Source organism: Macaca nemestrina, chromosome 13 (assembly GCF_043159975.1).
Source record: "Macaca nemestrina isolate mMacNem1 chromosome 13, mMacNem.hap1, whole genome shotgun sequence".
NCBI lineage: Eukaryota > Metazoa > Chordata > Mammalia > Primates > Cercopithecidae > Macaca > Macaca nemestrina.
In genome coordinates, this window is record NC_092137.1 from 7,155,848 (window position 1) to 7,178,772 (window position 22,925).

At 47.9% G+C, this 22,925-nt stretch overlaps 1 protein-coding gene across 9 annotated transcripts in view; it reads left to right on the forward strand.

The window, feature by feature from the left end:
• Positions 1–21,839, forward strand: part of LOC105486544 (ring finger protein 144A) — a 128,503-nt gene extending 106,664 nt beyond the window's left edge. For all 9 annotated transcript variants that reach the window (XM_071076177.1, XM_071076180.1, XM_071076176.1 and 6 more), the window contains 3 exons: positions 1,143–1,290; positions 6,897–6,986; positions 17,220–21,839. In XM_071076177.1, coding sequence (XP_070932278.1) covers positions 1,143–1,290; positions 6,897–6,986; positions 17,220–17,351 — 370 coding nt within the window. In that variant the 3' untranslated portion in view covers positions 17,352–21,839. The remainder of the gene's footprint in view (positions 1–1,142; positions 1,291–6,896; positions 6,987–17,219) is intronic.
• Positions 21,840–22,925: the final 1,086 nt, after the last annotated feature.

Genomic DNA, 22,925 nt, shown 5'->3' on the forward strand with positions numbered 1-22,925 from the left:
AATGTGCACCCCAAGTGGAGGATTATTCACTGCCAATCATCAGACAGCTCATACTAAGGTGAAACTACATTTAATGCTCATATTGACTAGGAAGCTTGTGAGAGATCCTTCAGCCAGAATGCACTCAGAATGCCAGAATTTGCTCAACTTCAGTAAATATATACTCACAAATGTGTTAAATTCTGAAAAAGCTGCTCACTGCAAAGGAGGGATGCATTTTCTCCTGCTGATGTTGGTTTAACTTAGCGAGTTCAACAATATAGCAAATGCACCCCCATAATCAGTGATCACTTCTCTTAACAGTTTATCATTTATTCCTTCAGATGCTTTTATGAATGTTCTTACCTATCTTTTAAAACTTAACCGCATGAGGTGAGTCATACCTAATGTCTGTGTTATCTTTCTTAGCAACATTGAACTACTGCTGCCCCTTATCAAGCACTTCATAAAAGCTGCAGCCCTGCACTGTGCTCTTGTCACACGGAATCTTTTCTCACGGTCACACTGATGAGAAAACTAGGGCTTGGAGAGTTGCTTCACAGCTAGTTTGTAGCAGAGCCAACCCTGACCTCAGCTTAAAGCCCTTTGTGCTAACCCTGCAGACCTAGCCAACTTCTGAGGAAAACAATTTTGTAAGAAGAGCCAGGTGGATCTATCCAAATGAACGGTGTGTGTTTATGTGTGTGCATTTGCAACATTTATTTATTTTTCTTTTAACAGCAAAGTACATACAATTTATATCAACCCTTTGGAAAGTAGACAGCTCTGTGACTAAGCAGACACTGTTTGACCTTAACATGATTATTCAGATACCTCCGTTATAATAAGCCTTTTGCTGTATTTTCTTTTGTCTATATACATAATATCTCTAAATTTAGATACGTGCTGATGTTGCTGGTTTTTTTTTTTTTTTTTTTTTTTTTTAATTTTTCCTAACTCAAATTGGCTGATTCACAGTGTTTTGGTTAACTTTTTTTTCTGGAGTTTCCGGTTCTTTGTTTTTTGTTTTTTGTTTTTTGTTTTCATCTAATACCAAGAGAACTCAGTCTGTGAAGTGGAGCTGATGCTTCCAGCATAGCCGATGCTCCTGGGTCTCCTGTGGGATCTGTCTGTGTTGGGTCCTCATGGCGTTTCTCCCACAGTGCTGCATTCAAAATAGAAGAGGATGATGCGCCCATCAAGCGCTGCCCCAAGTGCAGAGTCTACATCGAGCGAGACGAGGGCTGCGCCCAGATGATGTGCAAGAACTGCAAGCATGCCTTCTGCTGGTACTGCCTGGAGTCTCTGGACGTGAGTACGGCCTTCAATGTCACCTTGCGCATTTAGCTTTGAGGTTTAGATTTGGAATGAGAAAACTAGACCAGCTATTTCCTAAAGAGCTTGGTGCTTACTCCTGTGGAACAGCGAAGGAACACTGTTTGGTGTTTCTCCTGGGTTTGGGAAAACATTAACTCATGAGCGCCACGGTGACCGAAGCCTCTGTGACTCATATGGTTCTGGGGCCTAAACACTTCATGGAGGTTCAGGATCCAGCCTGGGATTTAAAGGGGTTTTAGGATCATAGATTTTGTCTAAGCAGCGACTGCCGTTGTCAGTTTGGGCTGCTGTTGACATAATATCATAGATGAGGCAGGTTAAATGACAGACGTTTGTTTCTCATGGTTCTGGGGGCTGGAAATCCAAAATCAGGGTACACCAGATTTGGCTCCTGGGTTCTTGATCAGGGTTTCTTCCTGGTGTTCAGGATAGTGAGGACAGACAGAAGCAGGGGCTGGGGAGCTATTGGGCTTGGGGCCAGTTTTAAGACTTCATTGACACTCATGTCATCTACAGGGCAGGAAAACATGCAAACCCTTTGCTCTCTGGCAGAATGGGAGTTCTAGCTTCATATGGCAGCCTTCTCCCACATGTGCTCTGCCTGAATGTGTCTCAGACACACCACTCTGTGTATGCCTGCAAGAGCTGTGTCCCTGACAGGAAGGCATAACCTCCCAGGCCCACGCTTTTCTGGAGCTTTGAGGCCTGATGCACAGGTTGCAGCTATTTCACTTCTCATTCTCCTTCCTTGCCCATATTAGGGCGTGGGCATCTTGCCAAAATGATGAAGCTATGATTTTAGTTTAGAAGAGTTTATTGGTGCATACTTTTAAAGGAACTATAATTAGGCAGGGCATGGTGGCTCATGCCTGCATTCCCAGCACTTTGGGAGGCCTAGGTGGTCAGATCACCTGAGGTCAGGAGTTCGAGACCAGCCTAGGCAACATAGTGAAACCCTATTTCTACTAAAAATACAATGGTGGCATGCACTGGTAGTCCTAGCTACATGGGAGACTGAAGCATAAGAATTGCTTGAACCTGGGAGGCTCAGGTTGCAGTGAGCTGAGATGGCACCACTGCACTCCAGCCTGGGCAACAGAGCAAGACTCCATCTCAAAAAATAAAAATAAATAAATAAAACTATAATTAAATAGCAGACCTACTTATCTATTGAAACCATTGTAGCTAGGACAGTCCAAGCAAATGAAGTCGTGTGTCACGAAGGGACATATTTATGTCTGTTCTGCACAGCAAGGATGAATGTATCCAGTCCATCCAATAATAGTATTACGCCATTCAGGTCTCATTCAAATAAAGTGGGTTATGGGAGTGTGTGGCAGTCAGAACAAGTCCATGCTTCCCATGTTAGCAGTCCTTCTGTCCAGAGACTGTTCTTTCTTACCAGTGTTTCTGGGCAAGCGTTCATACCATGGGGCTATCTCAGAGCCGTTCAATGTGGCCCCCAATGGCTGAGATGGGTTACCTCTGGCTTCCAAGGTGAAGGAGAAGTGGTTCAGACCAATGGGCAAAGTGGAATGAAGCACAGGCTGAGAGGTTTGTCTGGAAGAAAATGAGTGTCTCTTTGAGATGGAATATTACGTATGATAACAGGTCTGTAATATAAAGGCTACCTTAAAAAATTAGATTGCTGCTTTTGGAATTGTTCCTTTAAAGGCCTGTTGTCTCTTTATGAATTTTGAATTACTAAATTAATAGTAGAACCTGATGTGGCTGACCAAATCTGGGTAAAATATCACCATCTTCTATCCTGAGGCTTCATTTTTACTTCCTAGGCAAGCTTAATGAATCCGCGTGACAAGATGAGTTTTCTTTAGCTCAAGTCCTCAAGGGGATTTGTGGAGTGACATCTGAAGCCTTACCAAATTTTTTAGGGCCTTCAAGGTCTTATTTATTTATCTATTTATTTTTGCATTTTACTATATTCCAGTTTTTTTTTTTTTTGAAAACTGATCATTGAGTTATGATATAATATCTAATATCTGGCCCACAATTTATTATTCTTTGTAACTTAAAGAAGGAAGAAAGTGAAATGTCAGCTTTCCTGCCCCTTGTCACAGAGCCCCTTGCGGGTCATTTAGGAGCTGCGTTAGAAAGGGACTGACAGAAGTTTGGTTTCCTCAGGCTGCTTGGACCAAGTGACAGGGACGAGGAGGGAAGCTGCTGTTTTTCTCCTTCCAGCACAGGAGTGTGTCTTCTCTGCTCTAGTCGCTGAGGAAGGCCCTCCCTGTCCAGCTCCACCCTAAAGCAGGTTCCGCCTCTTGTGGATGGAGAGGAACCAGGCTGTGCTTTGCCTCCATCAGAGGCATCATCCTCATGGCCGTGCACGGTTTCCTATGTTTTCTTTGTACATGAAGAAAAATGACCCTGTGGCCAGAGGAAGCGGATGTGAAGGAAGGGGAGTCTGCTGTTGGAGCCCTTTACCGAAGACATTAACAGTGATTTAGGACAAGCACGGAAATGCACTGCCTGAAGCCAGCCAAGAGCACTCAGAGGAGGGAGGAGGGCTTTCCATGGAGCTTTTCTCTCCTGTTTCCCCCAAGCGTGCTCTCTGGCACATGCAGACATCCAGGAGTTAGGAATATTTCAGACCGCCTCCTCCCCATCGAGGTCCTTACTCCCTCTCCTCCCCTGCTTCCCTCTCCTCATCTGCCCCTGGCCGAGCCCATCTCCCCTTGAATCCTCCCTGCTTCTCAGCGATCAGTGCTGGCCCAAAGTTTGCTATTTACTGCAGAAAGGGACATGTGCCGTTTCTTTCTTTTATGTATTTTTTGGCAGTAGATAGTTGATGTTTATTGAGGTGATTGTTCCAGATCAGCATTCTATAATTTGCTCTGGATACCTGCTTCCCTTAACACGCATAGCATTTCAGTGAGTTGGAATGAGGAAGGCCAGAGAGGTTTATCTTTCTCAAACTAGTAAGGAAGGGAACCAGCCCTGATCTTTCAGACTCTAAAAACCACGTCTTTGCGTTAGATCAGGCTGTGTCAAGGCAGAGTTCCAGTGGACATTTTAACGCTGAAGGGGCTAGCATTGCTCTGGGGCATTTGCGCTTTCACCAGCCCTCTCCCGGACTGCAGCCTCCCGGAGCATGCACCATTGTTTCATCTCACCCTGGAGGTGAATGGAACTTCTCTCTGAACAATGGGAGGAAAGTATTCCCTGCCACAGAAATAGATCCCCGTTCCTGCTGCTCCTGGGATTGCTAAGCCCCAGGGCTTCATCAGGAAATTAAAAATCACAAGTCAATCATTTCTATATTGTAAAACCATATTTGAGTGCTTTTATCAGGGGATAAGAAAAGTGCTTTTTAAATAAGCATTCATTTTGTTCATGAAATCTGACTGTGTGTCAGCAACTCTGCTCCGTTAGACCCCATGTGGGTCTGGTGAGATGAGGGCGGGGATGGGGGTGGGGGGTGAAGTTCTTGACCTTGAGGAGCTCGTCATCGCCCAGAGGAGCCCCGTAAGGCATGATCAGAACACAAGGCTATGAAGGAGGCTGCATGGCTAAGGGTATAAAGTCCCTGTCAGCCCCAAGGAGGAGTCAGGAGGTTACTGGGTCTCGGGGCCATGGGGTAGCTGAGGACTTGAAGGCTGAGTGAGTCTGTTCACCAGGGAGGAAAGAATGTGCTGAGCCAGGTTACCACCAAAGACCTGGGCACCATGAAGGAGGATGTGAACTCATACGTGGCCTGGCCAGAGATGCTGGAAAGATAAGGTGAGGCCCAGACGACGGCCCCTGTGTACCAAGATCAGGGGCCTGGCCCCCGCACAGGCCTGTGCTTCCCAAGGATAGGATGGATCAGAATCACTTAGGGAGCTTGAGGACTGGGCCCTGCCTCAGACCTCGGAGTCAGCATCTTCAGCTTCCAAAAGCTGCCCAGGTGACTCGGATGTGCAGCCAGGCTTGTCCGTGTCTGCTGGCAGAGGTCAGTAACCACTTCTCAACTGGGTAGTACACAGGATTTGGTTTGAGTTTCAGAAACGTTTAAGTTGCGTTTCAGAAACGTTTAAATTCAAAACCGTTTAAAGAGCCCACAGTGCCAGACATTGCGCGAGGCAGTCTGGAAAATGGAGGCGTACAAATGGAGAATGAGCTCATCTCAGTGGTGTGTGAATTAACATCAGCACAAAGGAAATTTCGGTTAAGAGTTCAAGGAGGAGAAAGCTCACAGTGATGGAGGTGGACAGAAATAGCCTCGTAGAAGAGAAAGGTGTGGCCAGAGTGACTTTGTGTTTGCCTGTTCCTGCCCTTCCCCTCACAGATGAGGTGTCTAGGTACAGAAGCGAGGCGGACAGTGGTAGCTGGGACCCCAGGCCCCAGCCAAAGCCTCCTGCTACTGCACCTGTAACAGCCAGGATTTGATGGCCCTCCATTCACTGTACGTTCAGACACCAGGAGGCTTGACCGCCAAAATCAGCAAACTCAAAGCCGGTGTCCTCCCCACAAGGAGAGGAAGGTCGGATGCATCCCCCAAACTATCTTACCAGAGTTGATTGAAAGGAGCAGAAGGCCGTGACCCCTGTCCTGCTCCTCCTGTTTTTTGGAAGAGTGACTTCCTGTTCCCTGAGGCACACTGGGCCCTGTGTTTATTTGCTCTTTTCTGAAAAAGCAGCTGTCGTTTACAGCCTCGGTAAATGAATCAGCAGGCTTGTGCCTCCCTGGTGCCATGTGCCTCACCATCTCCTTCACTGATCAGGATGGAAAACGGCACCTCCCGGTCCTGGAGGCGCAGAGGGCTGGGTATAGACATGCCGTTCCCCTCATGCCCGTGGGTAGTCGTTGAGATCTGGGTGCCAAGCGCTGAGCTGGGGAACACGGAGAGAGCAACTTGTGTGAGGGTCCCAGCTCCAGGAGATGGAGGTGAGGTGGAGGACGCCTGGAGGGAGGCGTCCACGGGCGTGCCCGGAGTGCAGAGGGCCACTGCCCACTCAGGATGGTGTGAGAAGATGCAGATAGAAAGTGCTTCCCGGGCTGGATCTTGAATCATGAGGAAAATCGAGTGGCCTAAGTGGAGAGGAAGCACTTTCTAGGTGAGAAGCCTGACCGGACGGAGGGGGATGGGCCAGCAACAAAGAAAATCATCCAATCCCGGGAATAGCCCTGTCACTGCAGCAGGAAGCTGCCAGGGCAGAGGGACTCTCGTGGAATTACACACAGCCGGGGCCAGCAGGAGCTCTTTGGAGCAACCGTGACCTGCGTGTTCAGTAGCCCTGTGTTCCCACGAGATCCTTCTTTCCCACAAGCTCAGAAGCCAGCCACTGTGCGGGGAGGCCCTTCTTTGGGCTGGGCCTGAAGTGTGCTCCAAAGCTCCCTCTAGAGCCCGAAGCTGTGCTGTCCAGGGCTACTGGGTGATGAAGGGAGGCCCTGGGGAGGAGCAGCCTGGGCCTGCAGTGGCTGTGGCCAGGTGTTCCCGGGTGCGCGCCCTTCCCTGCGTCACCTCCCTCATGTCTCCACTTATCGTGAGCATAGGAGAAGAAGTACATCGATGGCCGTGATACACACCGAACTGAGCAGGGACCGCTCGTTCACGCTGTCTCTGTCTCTGCCCCTCACAGGATGATTTCCTTCTGATACACTATGATAAGGGACCCTGCCGGAACAAGCTGGGCCACTCCCGGGCATCTGTGATCTGGCATCGGACACAGGTAGGAGGTGATTCACCTAGAACTTTGATCTCAGACAGAGAGAGACTGTGTGTGTGTGTGTGTGTGTGTGTGTGTGTGTATCTTTAGTGTTTCCAGACTTGCCTATAGGACAAAGGTCTCCTGGATAGAAAGAGCTAGTAGATGTGCTTCCTGCTGGGTTTTTGCTGGTATAGGGTTATCCTGATGGAAGCCCTGGCCCAAAGTTAGTGTCAACGTGCATCACATTCGTTGTCTGATGGGCCTTCAGCATCAGACTTCAGATCGCTTGCATGGGACTCATGGCCTTGGTCATGATCTACTGACCATGTTTAGGTAATCCTTGCCTCGCACTTAACAAAGAGCTTTCTCTTGAGGCCCTGAGATAAGCAAGGGAGTAACAGGAATGGATAGCAAGGAAGGAGTGGAAAAATTCCTAGGTCAGTGGTCCCCAACCTTTTTGGCACCAGGGACTCACTTTGTGGAAGGCAGTTTTTCCACAGACTGGGCAGGGGGACGGATTTGGGATGATTCACCACGTTGCATTTATTGTGCACTTTATGTATGTCATGATTACATTGTAATATATGATGAAACAATTCTACAACTCACCATCATGTGGAATCAGTGGGAGCCCTGAGCTTGCTTTCCTGTAACTAGATGGTCCCATCTGGGGGTGATGGGAGACAGGGACAGATCATCAGGCATTAGATTCTCATATAAGAAACGTGCAACCTAGATCCCTAGCATCAGCAGTTCACAACAGGGTTTGTGCTCCTATGAGAAGCTAATGCTGCCGCTGATCTGACAGGAGGTGGGGCTCAGGCGGTAACGTGAGCGATGGGGAGCAGCTGTAAATACAGATGAAGCTTTGCTCATTTGCTCCGCCCACCCCCCACTGCTCACTCCTGCTGTGCACCCTGGTTCCTAACAGGCCACAGACCACTGCCAGTCCATGGCCCACGGGTTGGGGACCCTGGCCCTAGGTGGTAATGCCTGTGCAGCCTTTGGAGTTGATAAAGGACCCTCGTGTTGCTTAATATTAACGTGTGCTTTCAACACATATTTATCACCTACTATGCACTGGGTACTGCTCTAGGAGCTGGAGATACAGTGGTGCGTGAGACAGATACGTCCTTCTACGGAGCCTACGTTCTGTTTAGGGACAGAGATGATAAACCAGCAAGCACACAGAACCTAATAAATCAGCTAGAGGTGATGCGATGGGGAGGTGGTCAGAGATGATGACTAAATCAGCCAGAGGTGATGTGATGGGGAGGTGGTCAGAGAAGATGACTAAATCAGCTAGAGGTGATGTGATGGGGAGGTGGTCAGAGATGATGACTAAATCAGCTAGAGGTGATGCGATGGGGAGGTGGTCAGAGATGATGACTAAATCAGCTAGAGGTGATGCGATGGGGAGGTGGTCAGAGATGATGACTAAATCAGCTAGAGGTGATGCGATGGGGAGGTGGTCAGAGATGATGACTAAATCAGCTAGAGGTGATGCGATGGGGAGGTGGTCAGAGATGATGACTAAATCAGCTAGAGGTGATGCGATGGGGAGGTGGTCAGAGATGATGACTAAATCAGCTAGAGGTGATGCGATGGGGAGGTGGTCAGAGATGATGACTCAATCAGTTAGAGGTGATGTGATGGGGAGGTGGTCAGAGATGATGACAGGGACAGACCCTTTTAGGGCTTGGCAGGCCACAGAGCAACCCTGGATCTTGTGCTGGGTTTGTGGGAAGCTGCTGAGGGATTAGCAGCAGGAGGCATGTTGGCTGCTGCTCCCTGCCTGCTTCTCGAGGCGTGAAGGGCTCAAGTCTGTGACTCATTCACGACATTTCTCAGGAGAGCCTCTGAGGCAGGTGTGTCAGCCTCATCTAAAAGATGGAGAAGCTCAGTCTCGAGGCAGTCGCCAGGATGAGGGAAAGGTCCACCTACAACGGCACTTCCTGCACAGCCTCAAATGCCAACCATGTGGCAAAGCGTGTGGGCGTCCGCCGCGGGGGATAAGACATGCCTCCCATCAAAGAGCAGATGCTGAGCATGCTTGGCCTCGCAGGCCGTAGGTCTCTGCTGCAACTGTCAGCTCCACCTGGCAGCACAGAAGCAGCCGACAGGACGTCAGTGAGTTACCTTGGCTGTGTTCCAGTGAAACTGTTTACACAGGCAGGTGGAAGTGACTGTGGCGATGGTTGCGTAACTCTGTGAACACACTGGAAACCATTGAATGTGTACTTTAAATATCTGAATTGCGTGGTACGGGAATTATGTCCCAGTAAAGCTGTATGGATAAACAAAACAGAAACAGATGATGAAGCCGGATATGACCCAAGGGCCATGGCGTGCTGCCCTCTGGTCTAGAAGGTTGGTTTGAGCTCCTCTGACTGTTTTCTCTGCCCTTGGCCTTGCATGGCTTGAATCCACACCCCTTCCAGATCTGCTCTGGCTGCTGTGACAAAGCACTACAGACTGGGTGGCTCAGAACAGCAGAAACACATTGGCTCAGTCCTGGAGGTCCGAATTCTGAAATCAAGGTGTCAGCAGGGCGCTGCCTGGTCTGAAACCTGCAGGAGAGCCCCTCCTGGCCGCCTCCAGCTTCTGTGGTTTGCCAGCCATCTATGGCATTCCTGGACAGATCAATGCATCGCTGCAATCCTCCGTCTTCCTCCGGCTGCCTCTTCCCTGTGCGTCTTCACCCCGTCTTCCGTCAGTGTCCAAATCCCCCCTTTGTATCAGGACATCAGCGGTATGGGATTGAGGCCCGTGCTAATCACCTCGTGGTAACTTGATTGCATCTGCAGATACCCTGTTTCCAAAGAAGGTCACATTCTGAGATACTAGGGGCTAGAACTTCAACATACTGTTTTGGGAGGACACGATTCAACCCATGACGACACCTATGCCCACCTCCCCACACAGCACAGAAACTGCCACGAGGCTGCGTTCCTCCCCTGCGCTTGGTTTGCCCTGGGCTGTAGGTAGGGGTTGCCTGGGTGCTGACTCAGGGTGGCCGGCATTTGCCCAGCCACCGTGTGAGTGGATGCTGTTGTGTGTACGTTGGCAGAAACTGAGTCACAGCTTGGTGAGAACTTGGAAACCATTTCCCAACTCTGGCAGTTTCCCTGTAGAGAAGGTGAGTTCCGGGTGAGAGCGAGTGCTTTCCACAGGGACCCTGGCTGGCTGTTGCTGGGTGCTACGCCTTTCACATACTCAGGCTGACCATCCTCATATGTAGTTTGCTCTGGAATCTGCGGTGTGAACAGGGCTCAGCGAAGGCAGCCCACGTGCGGCCCAGGTGGCGTCAGCTGGGGCAGCTCTGAAGCCGGGCAGGAGCCCCTGCAGGCCCGCACCCCATGCTTCTGGTGCTTGATCTGGCTGCTGGCTGGGGCCTCAGCTGGGGCTGGCAGTCGGATATGCTCACGCCATCGTGCCCAGGAGCTGCCAAAGGCCCAGTGCTCTGAGTACCTGGGACAGCCTGAGCACGGGTCTTGGCGGCCACATCTTCCCTGCTCCTCCAGGCTCACTCTGAACTTCTTTGACCTGCAGCGCCCGTGCTCTCCCTGCCTCTGCTTTGCCCCGGCTGTTGCTGCCACCTTGGTCTTCCTCACTGTCTTCCTCTGCTTCTCCTGTTCCTGCCCAGCTCTGCACATCCACACTCCAGCCCTCTCTGTGACCCAGTCCAGGTGTGACCTCCGCGAAGTCACTTGTGCCTGGTTGTCATGCAGGAAGCCCTCCCCCCACATGGCCCACCCTACTGCGGTCACAGCCCAGTGCTCATCTGTGTCTGATCTCTTAGGATACAAAAAAGTGCTCTTGAGAGCAGAGACCTGTTTTGCTCGTCTTTGTAACCTCTTTGGCACCAGTCCTGTGCCTGGGACACAATGATCTTTGGAAGTAGCGCACGGGCAAAATCGTGAGTGACCCATTTGGCCGTGGGTGTTGACTCGCAGTCCTCTCCACAGGGCCAGTGGTCGTCATGCCTTCAGCAGCTTTCTACACATGGAGAACTTCACTGGGGCTGGGCAGGGAGCTAAGGGTTGCTGTGTCCCTGTCCCAGGACCATGACAGCTGCTTTAGTTTCTGATTCTGCTCCTGGTGAGGAGAAGGTGGAAGTGGATGACTCGGAGCTTGTTCGTCCCCATGCAAAGACGGGAAGGACTTTTTTTGTTTCTCTTAGGGAGGTACAGGAGTAATACCCCCTCTCTAATGACACCTAACAACTCTTCCTTTCTTTGAAGGCAGAGGTTGCAGTGGTCCAAGATCGTGCCACTGCACTCCAGCCTGGGCAACAGAGCAAGACTCTGTCTCGGAAAAAAAAAAAAAGAAGTTCCAGTTTACAAAAGTGCAGTGGGACCTGGAGCGATAGTGTTTGGGGAAGCAGAGCAGGCAGGAGTGCCAAGGTGCAGCAAGCGACAGCATGCAGCGTTTGAGTGGACGCCCACCCTCCTTAGGAGCCCTGGCTTTGCTCGGACTCTTCTCTGTCTGCCTTTTGGAAACAAGTCCACGTAAAGAGCTCGCTTCTGCCACCTCCTGCCTGTTTTCGGGCTTCCGGCATCTCCCTTGCCCTGTCCTTCCTCCGGGCTGCTACGGCACTGAGCACGCTGCCAAGTGCAGTGCTGGGAAGGAAACCGGGCAGCACGAGGTGCCTTTGTGGCACGTGCACCTGCCAACCTGCCAGGCTGTAGGAAACTTGGAAGATCGCAAGGCAGGGTGAGACATGAGAAGCCAAGAATTATTTCTTGTTGATAATTCAGCAAGCTGGAATATTCGAGAAAAATAGTATGAAATGAGTGGCACCTAAATCAGACCATAAAGGTCCTAAATGCTGGATGCTGCTGAAAGTGCTTTGAAGGAGGAGAGGACAGTGTGAGCAGAGGCACAGAATGGGACACTGCGGGGCCGGCTGGGGAGCCTTCGGGAGTGCAGCTGATGGAAAGTTAGGGGCAGAGTAGTGATTGGACTTGGAGAGGGTGTGGTATCATGCTGTAGACTTAAGTCTGTGTGGCACTAGGGAGCCACAGAAGGTTTTAGAGCAGCAGAATCAAATGCTCAGACAGGGCATAACCTGAAGACTTCTGCTGATCCTCTTGGTCCTCTACATTTGGCCTCCCTTGTCATCTTCATCTCTACAAAGCAGAATCTGCCAGCCTTGTGGCCTCGGAGGAGCCCTGCCTGCTCAGGCTGGCCTGCTGTTCTGCCTTCTCCACTCCTGTGTCTCTCTCTTTCCCTGTTCTGTTCGTTCTCCCTGTCAATCTATATCCCTCCCGTCCGTTTTTAAGGCTCTGCTCCAGCTCCTGCTTCTCTCCTTACCTGTCTCTAACCAGCCCAGGCCACAGCACGTGCTGAGCAGCGTCTTTGGAATCTGACTTGATTGTAGCCCCCAGGGAGACATGTACCAGGCATGGTGCCTTGTAAACCCTATAGATCCCTGCGCACACCTGCATCGACATAACTTACCCACTCTGTGCTCCTGCATTTTCTGTTCTGCTCTGTTTGCTAAAGTCGTCGTCTTGACCCACCAGATTGCTTTACCATCCTACAAATGGGTCAGCCGGGCCACCCTCTGTCACTGACCCTGCCGTGGTTTGGAACTTCTTGCCTGAGTTGGGTTTTGTAGGTTTCCTGGGGAAACATTTCTCTGTCACACAGGGGCTTGCTCAACTCTCACCTCAAGAGCACTCAGAACATGCCCTGAGTTCAGTGTCCTGTGATTCCCGCAATGTTCAGGGTCATTTTGAAAGGGTCCTTCTCCTCAGTTCTTCCTGCCTTTAGATGTGAAGCTCAGTAAGATTATTCTAAGAGATTTGGGGGAAATCCAACATGTCTCCTTGAAATTGCAGGCTGCTTTCATTATTTGTATGGGAGCAGAGGTTTTGTATGCCCCCTGTATCTTACCTGGTGCTCTTGTCAAATGGACCTTTGGAACAAGTGCTGTAAAGGAAGAATTGTCTTTGTTGCACCAAGTTATTGTACAGTTTGTTTCATCCCAAGTGATACATTTTTTATTCAGTATAGCAGAGTCTTCTGTTGAAGCAAACGAACATGAGAACCAGCAGAGTGGCCGCGATGGCTGCAGGGTGGGCAGATACCTCATGTGGAACTGACTGTGCAGTTGCTGGAGTGAGCGTGGGTGCTGTGAGCCACACCTGTGCCCTGTCCATCTGCCCTCTTGTACATTCGCTGTACACACGACTGCATGAAGTGCTTGCCGGCCTTTTTCCAGCGCTATCCCAGAAATCAGCCATCATGTGGAGGAGCGTTTCATTTTCACTGGAGTAACCTTACTTCCTTAGGACATCAGCATCTGACAAGGGAGAATCTTACCCCAAACCAGCTCTTCCTTCTCTTCTGAGAAGTGAAAGGAAACTTGCTTTACCCCAGTCCACCTCCAATAAAGAGCTCATTTTTAGCCATAGGATGGCATTTACTAAAGCCAGCTAATAACTGGTCTGTGTTCACACACATCCGTGGAGGGGCGCAAAGTGATAGTTTCAGAGGCTGAGCTGAAGGGCCAGGCGTTCCTTCCAGAAATGCTTGTGTTCTGGAAGCCATATGCAGTGACTGTTCTAAGGATATTTCCCGCTGAGATCAGTGAAATATGCACGATATATCTCTTGTACTTAATACCAGGATGCTCAGCTCTGTCTGTTTTAAACAAATATTGGACCTCTGGAATAGCTTTTTGGGTATAGATTTTGCATCTGTGAAGTGAGAAAATCAGTCTGGATTATAATCCAGGGATCAAATATGATACCGTGATTCTGAACTTGTCTGTGCCACCTTCAGGTACCTAGTTTCAGTACATTAATAGTGTTCCATTCACCTTACCAGATCTCAGATTTTGGCTTAGTTTTTCCAAGCCCTTGAATGTGGTTTGTAGAAGAATTCTCTGGGGAAACCATTCAGAACATGGTCAGTTTATTTTCAACTGGCTCATCCCATGAATCTGGGTCGGACATTTATTATGAGAGTGCCGGGCTGTGCATGGGAACTTACGATGGTTTGTAGAAAGGGTGTTCTGGCTTTAGGTAGCATACAGCTAAGAAACTTCATGGAAAGGGGTAACTGTTCCTTTAAATCTTAGGGTTTGCCAGTACGAACGAAGCTGTACTGTACAGATTCTCTCTGGAGCCTGAAACTGTTTCCCCATCCGTCTGCCTTCTCTGAGCAAGTATCTGGCACACATCCACAGCGCACACACACACACAGTGATTCTTTCTGTTTTGTGATGTTTGCTTCCTGTCTCATTTTTTTCACTGCTGGCTGCATAACTCTGGCAATACCTGCATATGCCTGTCACCCATTGGCAATACGCTGGGTGACCAACTTCTCAAACAGCAGGCAGATTTCGACACGAGGTGGACCGAGTGAAAAGCGAAGATGGTGTGTGATTGGCCAAGAATGTGATCATTTGGTCCAGGATTTTGGCATGATTTTGACTGCAAAGAATGTGTGGCTCCTTCGAGACTGACAGTTGTGTGCCAGGTAGTCGAGGTTGCCCAAAATTGCCCTTCAAATAAGGTAGAGCTTACTGCATGTTGTATGCATTCTACATATCAGCATGCACATGATTTCAGTAAAGCACGACCTGAATTCACACAGGGTAATTCCACCGTCGATATGTTGTTCAGACAAATGAACGTAGCCAACTGGGCGGCAAGCATGGATTCCCAGCATTAGCACAGTCTAATGGATAAATGCAATGTGACATAATTTATTAAATGCAGTCTAGTTTATAAATGTGTTCACGTACCTGTGTGTGTTGGTTTTCAGGAGAAATCTCAGCCGAGGTGTACTTTCTTCCACACATCTGGGATGCTTTAGTAGAGTCTCATATTTTAGGGCTGATAATGGCCCATTAAGGTCTTTTGCTTCCATTGTTTATTTTATAGATGAGAAAACAGACCCAGGGAGAAGTGAATGAGTTGGAATGAGAACCATGTGCTGGTGCTTGCATTTACTGGTCACACTGAACACTAGGTGGCGGTCTAGCCCTGTCTTCGGTCTCAGTTCTGCAGGCTGCGTGCCTGGGCTGGAATTCTGCGAATGGCAAGGCTGGCTGGAAAGCAGGCTCTGTCCCTCTTTGACCAGCCGTGCCGCCTGACTCAGATGATGGCATGTCTGCATTTGAGGTTATTTCTTTTGGCCTTTACTCATAACTAGGGATAAACATGTTTTCAAACAAAAATCAAAATACATAACAGTCAATATTGGGCTTTAAACTCTAGGAAGGACAGGGGCCAGGTCATTCTCTGACGCACTACGCCTGTGTCTTTTCTGTTTTCTCATCGGAAATGAACTATTCCAGTCTTTCTTCTGTAGTAACAACCTGCTTGTCTCCGTTATCTCAGCCACCTGCCACTGGAAACCCTCCGTTCCCCTAGCAAATGGTGTCTGTCAGTCACATGGCAGGGGTGTGGGGGGCTGCACCCCTGGAACCTGTTGGCAGTTTCTGTAGAATGTCTTGTTATCAGTTGATTAGATCTTGGTCTTTTTCTGCCAGACAGGGTGTTCCTCGAGGGCCAAGATGTATGCACTTCTGTATTTGCAGCATCAAGTGCATTGTCTGGAGCAGCGTGGCTGCTGAGAGGAAACTTGTTAGTTAATTGGATATATAGATGTATGGATGTTTGGGTGTTTAGATGGAAAAGGGTGGAGAGAGCGAGAAGGAAGGGAAAAGAAGAGGTGGAAAAGAAGAATGAGGGAAAAATGAAGGGAAGAATATTATAGTGGGTTGATGGATATATAGTGGGCAGATGAGTGGTTGGGTGGGTAGATGGAGGGTGTATGAATAGAAGGGTGAAGACTGGTGAATTGGTGGGCAGATGGATGATGGTTAGATGGATAGATGGGTGGATGGATAGGTGGATGGGTGGATAGGTGGATGAACAAATAGATGGGTGGGTGAGTGGGTGGATGGATGAATGGGTGGATGGATGGATGGATGAATGATGGATGGATGGATAGATGGATGGGAGTGGATGGATAGATGGATAATGGTTAGATGGATAGATGGGTGGATAGATGGGTGGATGGATGGGTGGATGGGTAGATAGGTGGATGAATAAATAGATGGGTGTGTGAGTAGGTGGATGGGTGAATGGATGGATGGAAGATGGGTGGAAGGATAGATGGATGGGAATGGATGGATAGATGGATAATGGTTAGATGGATAGATGGGTGGATGATGGGTAGGTATTGATTGGTGGGTGGATGGTTGGATGGATGAATAGTTGGATGGGTGGATGAGTAGATAGATGGATGGGTAGGTGGATGGATGGATAGAGAGATGGATGATGGTTAATTGATGAATAGGTAGATGATGGCTAGATGGGTAGATGGATGGATGGATAGATGGATGGATGGATAGATGGATGGATGGATAGATGGATGGGAGTGGATGGATAGATGGAAAATGGTTAGATGGATAGATGGGTGGATGATGTCTCGGTATTGATGGGTGGGTGGATGGTTGGATGGATGAGTAGATGGATGGGTGGATGAGTAGATGGATGGGTAGGTGGATGAATAGATAGAGAGATGGATGATGGTTAATTGATGAATGGGTAGATGATGGCTAGATGGGTAGATGGATGGATGGATAGATGGATGGATGGGTAGATGGATGGATGGATGGATGGGAGTGGATGGATAGATGGAAAATGGTTAGATGTATAGATGGGTGGATGATGGGTAGGTATTGATGGGTGGGTGGATGGTTGGATGGATGAATAGTTGGATGGGTGGATGAGTAGATAGATGGATGGGTAGGTGGATGGATGGATAGAGAGATGGATGATGGTTAATTGATGAATGGGTAGATGATGGCTAGATGGTTAGATGGATGGATGGATAGATGGATGGATGGGTAGATGGATGGATGGATAGATGGATGGGAGTGGATGGATAGATGGAAAATGGTTAGATGGATAGATGGGTGGATGATGTCTCGGTATTGATGGGTGGGTAGATGGTTGGATGGATGAGTAGATGGATGGGTGGATGAGTAGATGGATGGGTAGGTGGATGAATAGATAGATAGATGGATGATGGTTAATGAATGAATGGGTAGATGATGGCTAGATGGGTAGATGGATGGATGGATAGATGGATGGGTGGGTGGATGGATGGATGGATGGATGGATGGATGGATGGATGGATAGGTAGGTGGTTGTGTGGTTTACATGTTAGCTCTGGAACCTACAGGCCAGCCCTCCTTACCTCTACCCCTTTGTTTCCTTCTTCCAGGTCGTGGGCATTTTTGCTGGATTTGGGCTCCTGCTCTTGGTGGCCTCGCCTTTCCTGCTCCTGGCCACTCCCTTTGTACTTTGCTGCAAGTGCAAGTGCAGTAAAGGTGATGACGACCCGTTACCCACCTAGAGGAAGCACGATGCTGGAACAAATCCCTGCCTCCGGGAAGCGTGGCTCTCCCCCAACCCTCCCCACCGCCCCCCTCTCACTAAACATCTTTCTTGCCTTATGTGCCCCATTGAGCTTCACAGTGTCAGGCTGGACGCCGTGATTTCAGGGACCTATGTCACAACGTTCGCTGAGGCCCCAGGTGTGGTCACCTCGGTGTGGGGAGGGGGAGGCAGGTGTGGGTAGGGCACATCCCCACAGATCAATCTCTGCAGATGACAGGGAGGTGCACCAGGCAGCTTTCTCTCTGTGGTAGACTAGGCATGTCTGGGGATGGCCTAAGAGACTTTCTCCTCCTTGGCTTCTAGATGGCTCCATGTTGCTGGAGAAGTCTTTTAAGGATTGTGACTCTCTTCAGACAGAATCTGATTATTCCAGCTTGAGAAAAGCACTCTGTTTATGACAACTGTTTTTATTACTAATGGCATTTAGTAAAATCCTTTTTAGAAGGTATTTTTTTTCCAACTGAGTAGTGAAAATCAACAAGGTGCATATAAACCATCCTATGCCTTTCTTGAAATGTGCATTTTAAGAAGTTATAGTTAAAACGACTTTTCAGGAGATTTAGAAAGCCTTATGCACTCTTTGTGTTTTTCTTGAAACTTGCTGTAATAACTTTTTGAACGCTGTAAGCTATGTACTGTTATCAATGTGGTTCCTATATTGTTGCATTTCCTTGATAATATTGACATGTTTAGAGGAACATCTCATCTCCATTAGATTTGCCTTTTGTTGTTTTCTCTCTTTGGTGATTCAGCTCAGCTCAAGGGTCTCATCCCTTCTCTCCCAAGTAGCAGAAAATGCCTTTTATTGTATTCAGTCCAACCGCTTTGCTCGGAAATGGCTCTCCTCCAAATTGTTGCTGTCTGGCCTGTGGCCTAAGTCTTCAGGTAGACAGTGAGAAGAAAGCAGCCTTATCGATCCGCAGAGGTAGGGCCTCTTGGCAGAGGCTGCAGAACTCTGGTGGCCAAGGAAGAGCCTGCCAGATCTTCACGTTTTTAAAATGCTTTAGTCATTTTGAGAAATCATATATCTTACACGGTTCCAAGTCCTGTTGCTAACCGTTTTGCTCTTGTTGGGGAAAAGAACCTCCCATTTCACTTAGTTTTACTGTGGGGATTTTACCACTTGATCTTTCACAGGGCTGTCTGTGACCGTTTCCATGGCAGCAGGCTGCAGGGATTAATAAGGAGAAGAAGTTATACATTACTCCACCATTACTCCAAGTTATACGTTTCACACACATGACTCCACCGGCTGACTTTGAAAAGTGGAGGAAGTGTATTCTTTAAAGAGAATTTACTTCTAAAAGCCACAGGTGCTTTTACAAAGCAAACTGCATTGAACTGAAAACTTCTAAAAATAACAGGCAAATATTATAGATATATTACAGTGGGATTTAAAAAATCTTGTTAAACATTCTATAAAGAAGTAAAACAAAAACAAAATCCTTTTATCTCAGTTATTTGCTCATCACAAGCACATTTTAAAAATGCTGCTTTGTGTGTGTTTGACTTCTGCATTTGAGTATCAGTCTCAGGTCCTAGTTTACCTTCCCTGGTTGGAGATTTATTTCTTATTTCCTAACAATGAATTCGCTAGAAGAAACAGCATCACATCACTCTTCACCTCTCATGTTGATTTTCCTTATGAAACTGAAGCCATTTAGAAAATCCCTCTGTGTCAAAATTACATTCAAAACGCTCTCCTTGTAATTGCGATTTATAAGTTTAGTAACTCAATAAGAACATGCCTGTGACTCCCTTTCTGGATGAAACCTGGGCTGTGGCTCTCTGTAGTTTGTGGTGCTGTGATGGTGTCTACTGGTAGAATAGCTTTTCTGGAGGTGGGTGGCAACTCCATGCAGGAGTCATTGGCTGGGCTTGAGCCCTCAGCCTGTGATATGTGGATGCAGCTGTCCAGCCACTGCCCTTTAAACTGCCCAGCACACATGGGAGGCCTGTGGCCCAGTGTCCACCATATGCTTGTCCTTCCTGCCTGAAATTGCTGCTGCCCATCGCATGAGCCCACACAGTAGCACCCCCATCCTTGGGATGAGAGTCAGAGCCTTTGGAAAGTCTGCATCCCCAGGGCTAGAGCGCAGATGACCTTATTTCTAGAGGGACAGGCTGTTCTCTTGGAGGAGTCTCTGGCCCAGTCATGCACATCTGTAGCCCAGCCATCCTCGTGCCTTCACCTCTGATGTGTTTCACGAGCACGTAGTTCAACCCAGATGGGACCACAGAGATTCTGGGGCCGGCCAGGGGCGGCCACATTAGCACCTACTGGCTCTGACTTTTTGTATGAAGCAGGCCTCAGTTTGCTCATTTTGATCTAGTGACAAAATTAAAATTGTCCATTTCCTATATAGATACCAGCAAGACCACTCTGGGATACATGAACTCGCATTTCCTTCTGTTTTAGTAAGGAATGCCAGACTCATCTTTGCTGGGAATACAGTATTAACCCTGCTCGATGTAAAATGTAAATAGCACACGGGCCCCTGGGTTTGCACTTTGGTCTTGCCATCACCCCCCAGTAACACCCGGGGAGTTCTGCGTTGAGTGGATGGACTTATTCCTATGAAGCGGCATAATTTGTCTCAATTGAAAAATGGCATTCACTCTTACAGACGGTGGTCACTGCAAAGCCCCGGAAGCACATGGCATGTGTTCACTAAGAGGCCTTGAATCCTGGGGAGTAAGGGGCGAAGGCCCTTAGACAACCACGGCTGCTGTACTGCCGCCCAGGTGGGGTGGCCAGAGAGGACTGGCCATAGCCCAGTGAACCTGTGGCTTATCTGAGGCCCTTGAGTAACTGACCACATTTGGAGCTTTTGCTGGACATGCCTGATCTCTTGGTCTGGCTCTGCTGTGTAGTCCATAGCCCAGCCAGATGAGTTTGCACCCTCACAGGAGGCCAGCACCTTGCAAAGATGCAGTCACCATAGATATCCACATAGCAGAGACTGATTAGGATCTGAGATGAAGCACTGGATTGCAGGAATAACTGTCCAAATTAGTTCTTCCTCCTCAACTCACAGGAGTAGCTGTGGACAGAGGAACCAACATCTGCCACCTCTGGCCTTTTCTTTCTTTTCTTTTCTTCTCTTTTCTTTTCTTTTCTTTTCTTTTCTTTTCTTTTTTAGATGGAGTTTTGCTCTTATCCCCCAGGCTGGAGTACAATGGCACTATCTCGGCTCACTGCAACCTCCACCTCCCAGGTTCAAGCGATTCTGCCTCAGTCTCCTGAGTAGATGGGATTACAGGTGCCTGCCACCTCACCCAGCTAATTTTTGTATTTTCAGTAAAGACGTCGTTTCACCATGTTGGCCAGGCTAGTCTCAAACTCCTGACCTCAAGTGATCCGCCCACCTCGGCCTCCCAAAGTGCTGAGATTACAGACCTGAGCCACCACACCTGGCCTATTTTCTTAAAGGGGAACAAATGATCTTGACGACATATTATTCCATAACACCAGTTTAGGATGCATGCCAGTTCCTGATTAGAACACAGGGCCCATGGAAGGGACTATCAGAGGTGCAAAAATTACTTCAAGATGAGTTTGTTGTTTTCATTTAATATTGCAGAAGTTAGAAGTCATTTTACAAATTTAGAAGAGAAAATTTTTTCTTGGTAGTGTTTAAAAATTAGGGGATTGAAAGGATCCAGGATGGGCTTTGTGTGTGTGTCTCCGATTCTCATTTATTAGTGAGCACACCTGTGTATATATATAATTCACAAGGAGATCATCAAGGGAAAACATTTTGCATGTGTAAAGCTTCATGAAGTTCTCTTTAAAAAATACCAAAGCTTGTTTATTTCTGATAATTAACCTAAGCCCTTATGAAAATAAACAAAATGAAGGGATTATGACCGGCATTACCAAAAACACCAAAAGGAACAAAGGGGCCTGCATTAAAATCTATTTGCTAATGCTTCACGACTAGGAGAGCATGCCGTCTTGATGTTTAAAAAACCCAGGGTCTTCGCCCTTCCTTTGATTTGTGCAATTCTGTCTTCCACAATTCCGGAGCCTTCAGTGAGGGGTAGCTACATGCCCCATGCCTGCCCTTTCTTTCCTTCCTTGCTCACTTTACTATGGGTGTATTTTAATCTTGTGTAAAAATATGCATGAATGAGTCATGCACTTGTATACGTTATGTATTTGACAAGTGGTGGTAAAACAAAATCAAAACAGATTTGGTTTGTGTTTTTGAAATGTCAGTTCATTTTGTGCCACTAACACTGTGATGTATAAAAGAGCTGTTTGAATGCCTTTTAATGTTGTGTTTTGTACTCTGGAATTATATGGAAAAAGTTTGATTTGTAATTTCAATACATATTTTAAATGTATTGTGTCTTACGTAGTTTGTCCCCCCATCCCCCTTTAGCAGGGATTCCTTTTTAAAGCTATTTTGGCTGGAATACAGGTGATTTTTGTAAACCCCGCGTGGCTCCGTCTTTTGTAGATGCTTATTTGACTACTGGCCTGAAGATGGAAAAATATTCTATCTTCAATCTTCAATATTTAACCTATTGAAGATTGAAAATATTCAATATGGGAACTGGGGGTGGAGGGAGAAAGGGTGAGGCAGGGGAGGGATCTTCTATCACTGGGAAAACAGCTCTTGTATTCTGAGATTTTCTGTTTTAGGAATGTTGTCAACTCTTGGATGCCAAAATCACTTGGTTTATTGGGTGAATCAACCCGTCCAGCCATTCTTGGCTCCCTCTTGTGGTGCTAAACCGGTACTGCAGCATCAGGAGCATCTCATCCCCACTTAGGGCGCTCTGCCTCCGTCCACAGAGACAAGCGCCTTACAGACCTGTCACTTTCTATGGGATGCATCATGAAAATCAGGAGGCATCCTTTTCCTGCTCGGGGGAAAAAGTAGAATAAATATGGATCCTTCTCGTTTCGTTGGAGAAATAATAATAAGCTGAAGATGTGGTGGTTCACCTTGATTTTCATTCCTCTCCCTCCAGCTTGTAGGATAATCTATACCTCATGCATTCATATGCTAAAGACTGGGATAGGCAGTTGGTTCCTTGTTCTGTGTTTAAATTTTACATCCATTCCTTGTATCTACAGGTACACATTAAGGGAGTGGATTTTGTTAACTGGTCATTCATAGTGGGCACTGAAGACTCAATATATTTGCCCTCAAGGAGCTCTTAGTCTCCAGGGGCTGACAGAGAAGTCAATCAATTATCATAAGAAGGTGTAATAAATTCAGTGGTAGATGCATGCTCAGCAGGCTGTGGACACACACAGCGCAGCCCTTCAGCCAGGCCTGAAGGTCAGGGAAAGCTGTCCAGAGGACGCCGTGTATGAGCTCGGTCTTGCAGACAAGTAGGAACTAGCCAAGCAGAACTGAGAAATGTGTTCAAAGGAAGGGCCCAGTTCAACAAGTGCACGGAGTTTGGTCCGACTGGCATGTCGGGGTTGGAGAGTTACTCAAATGTTTGACCTGTTTGGGGCACAGTGTGTGGAACTGAAGAACCGGACCTTCATTGTAAAAGCTGTACGGTA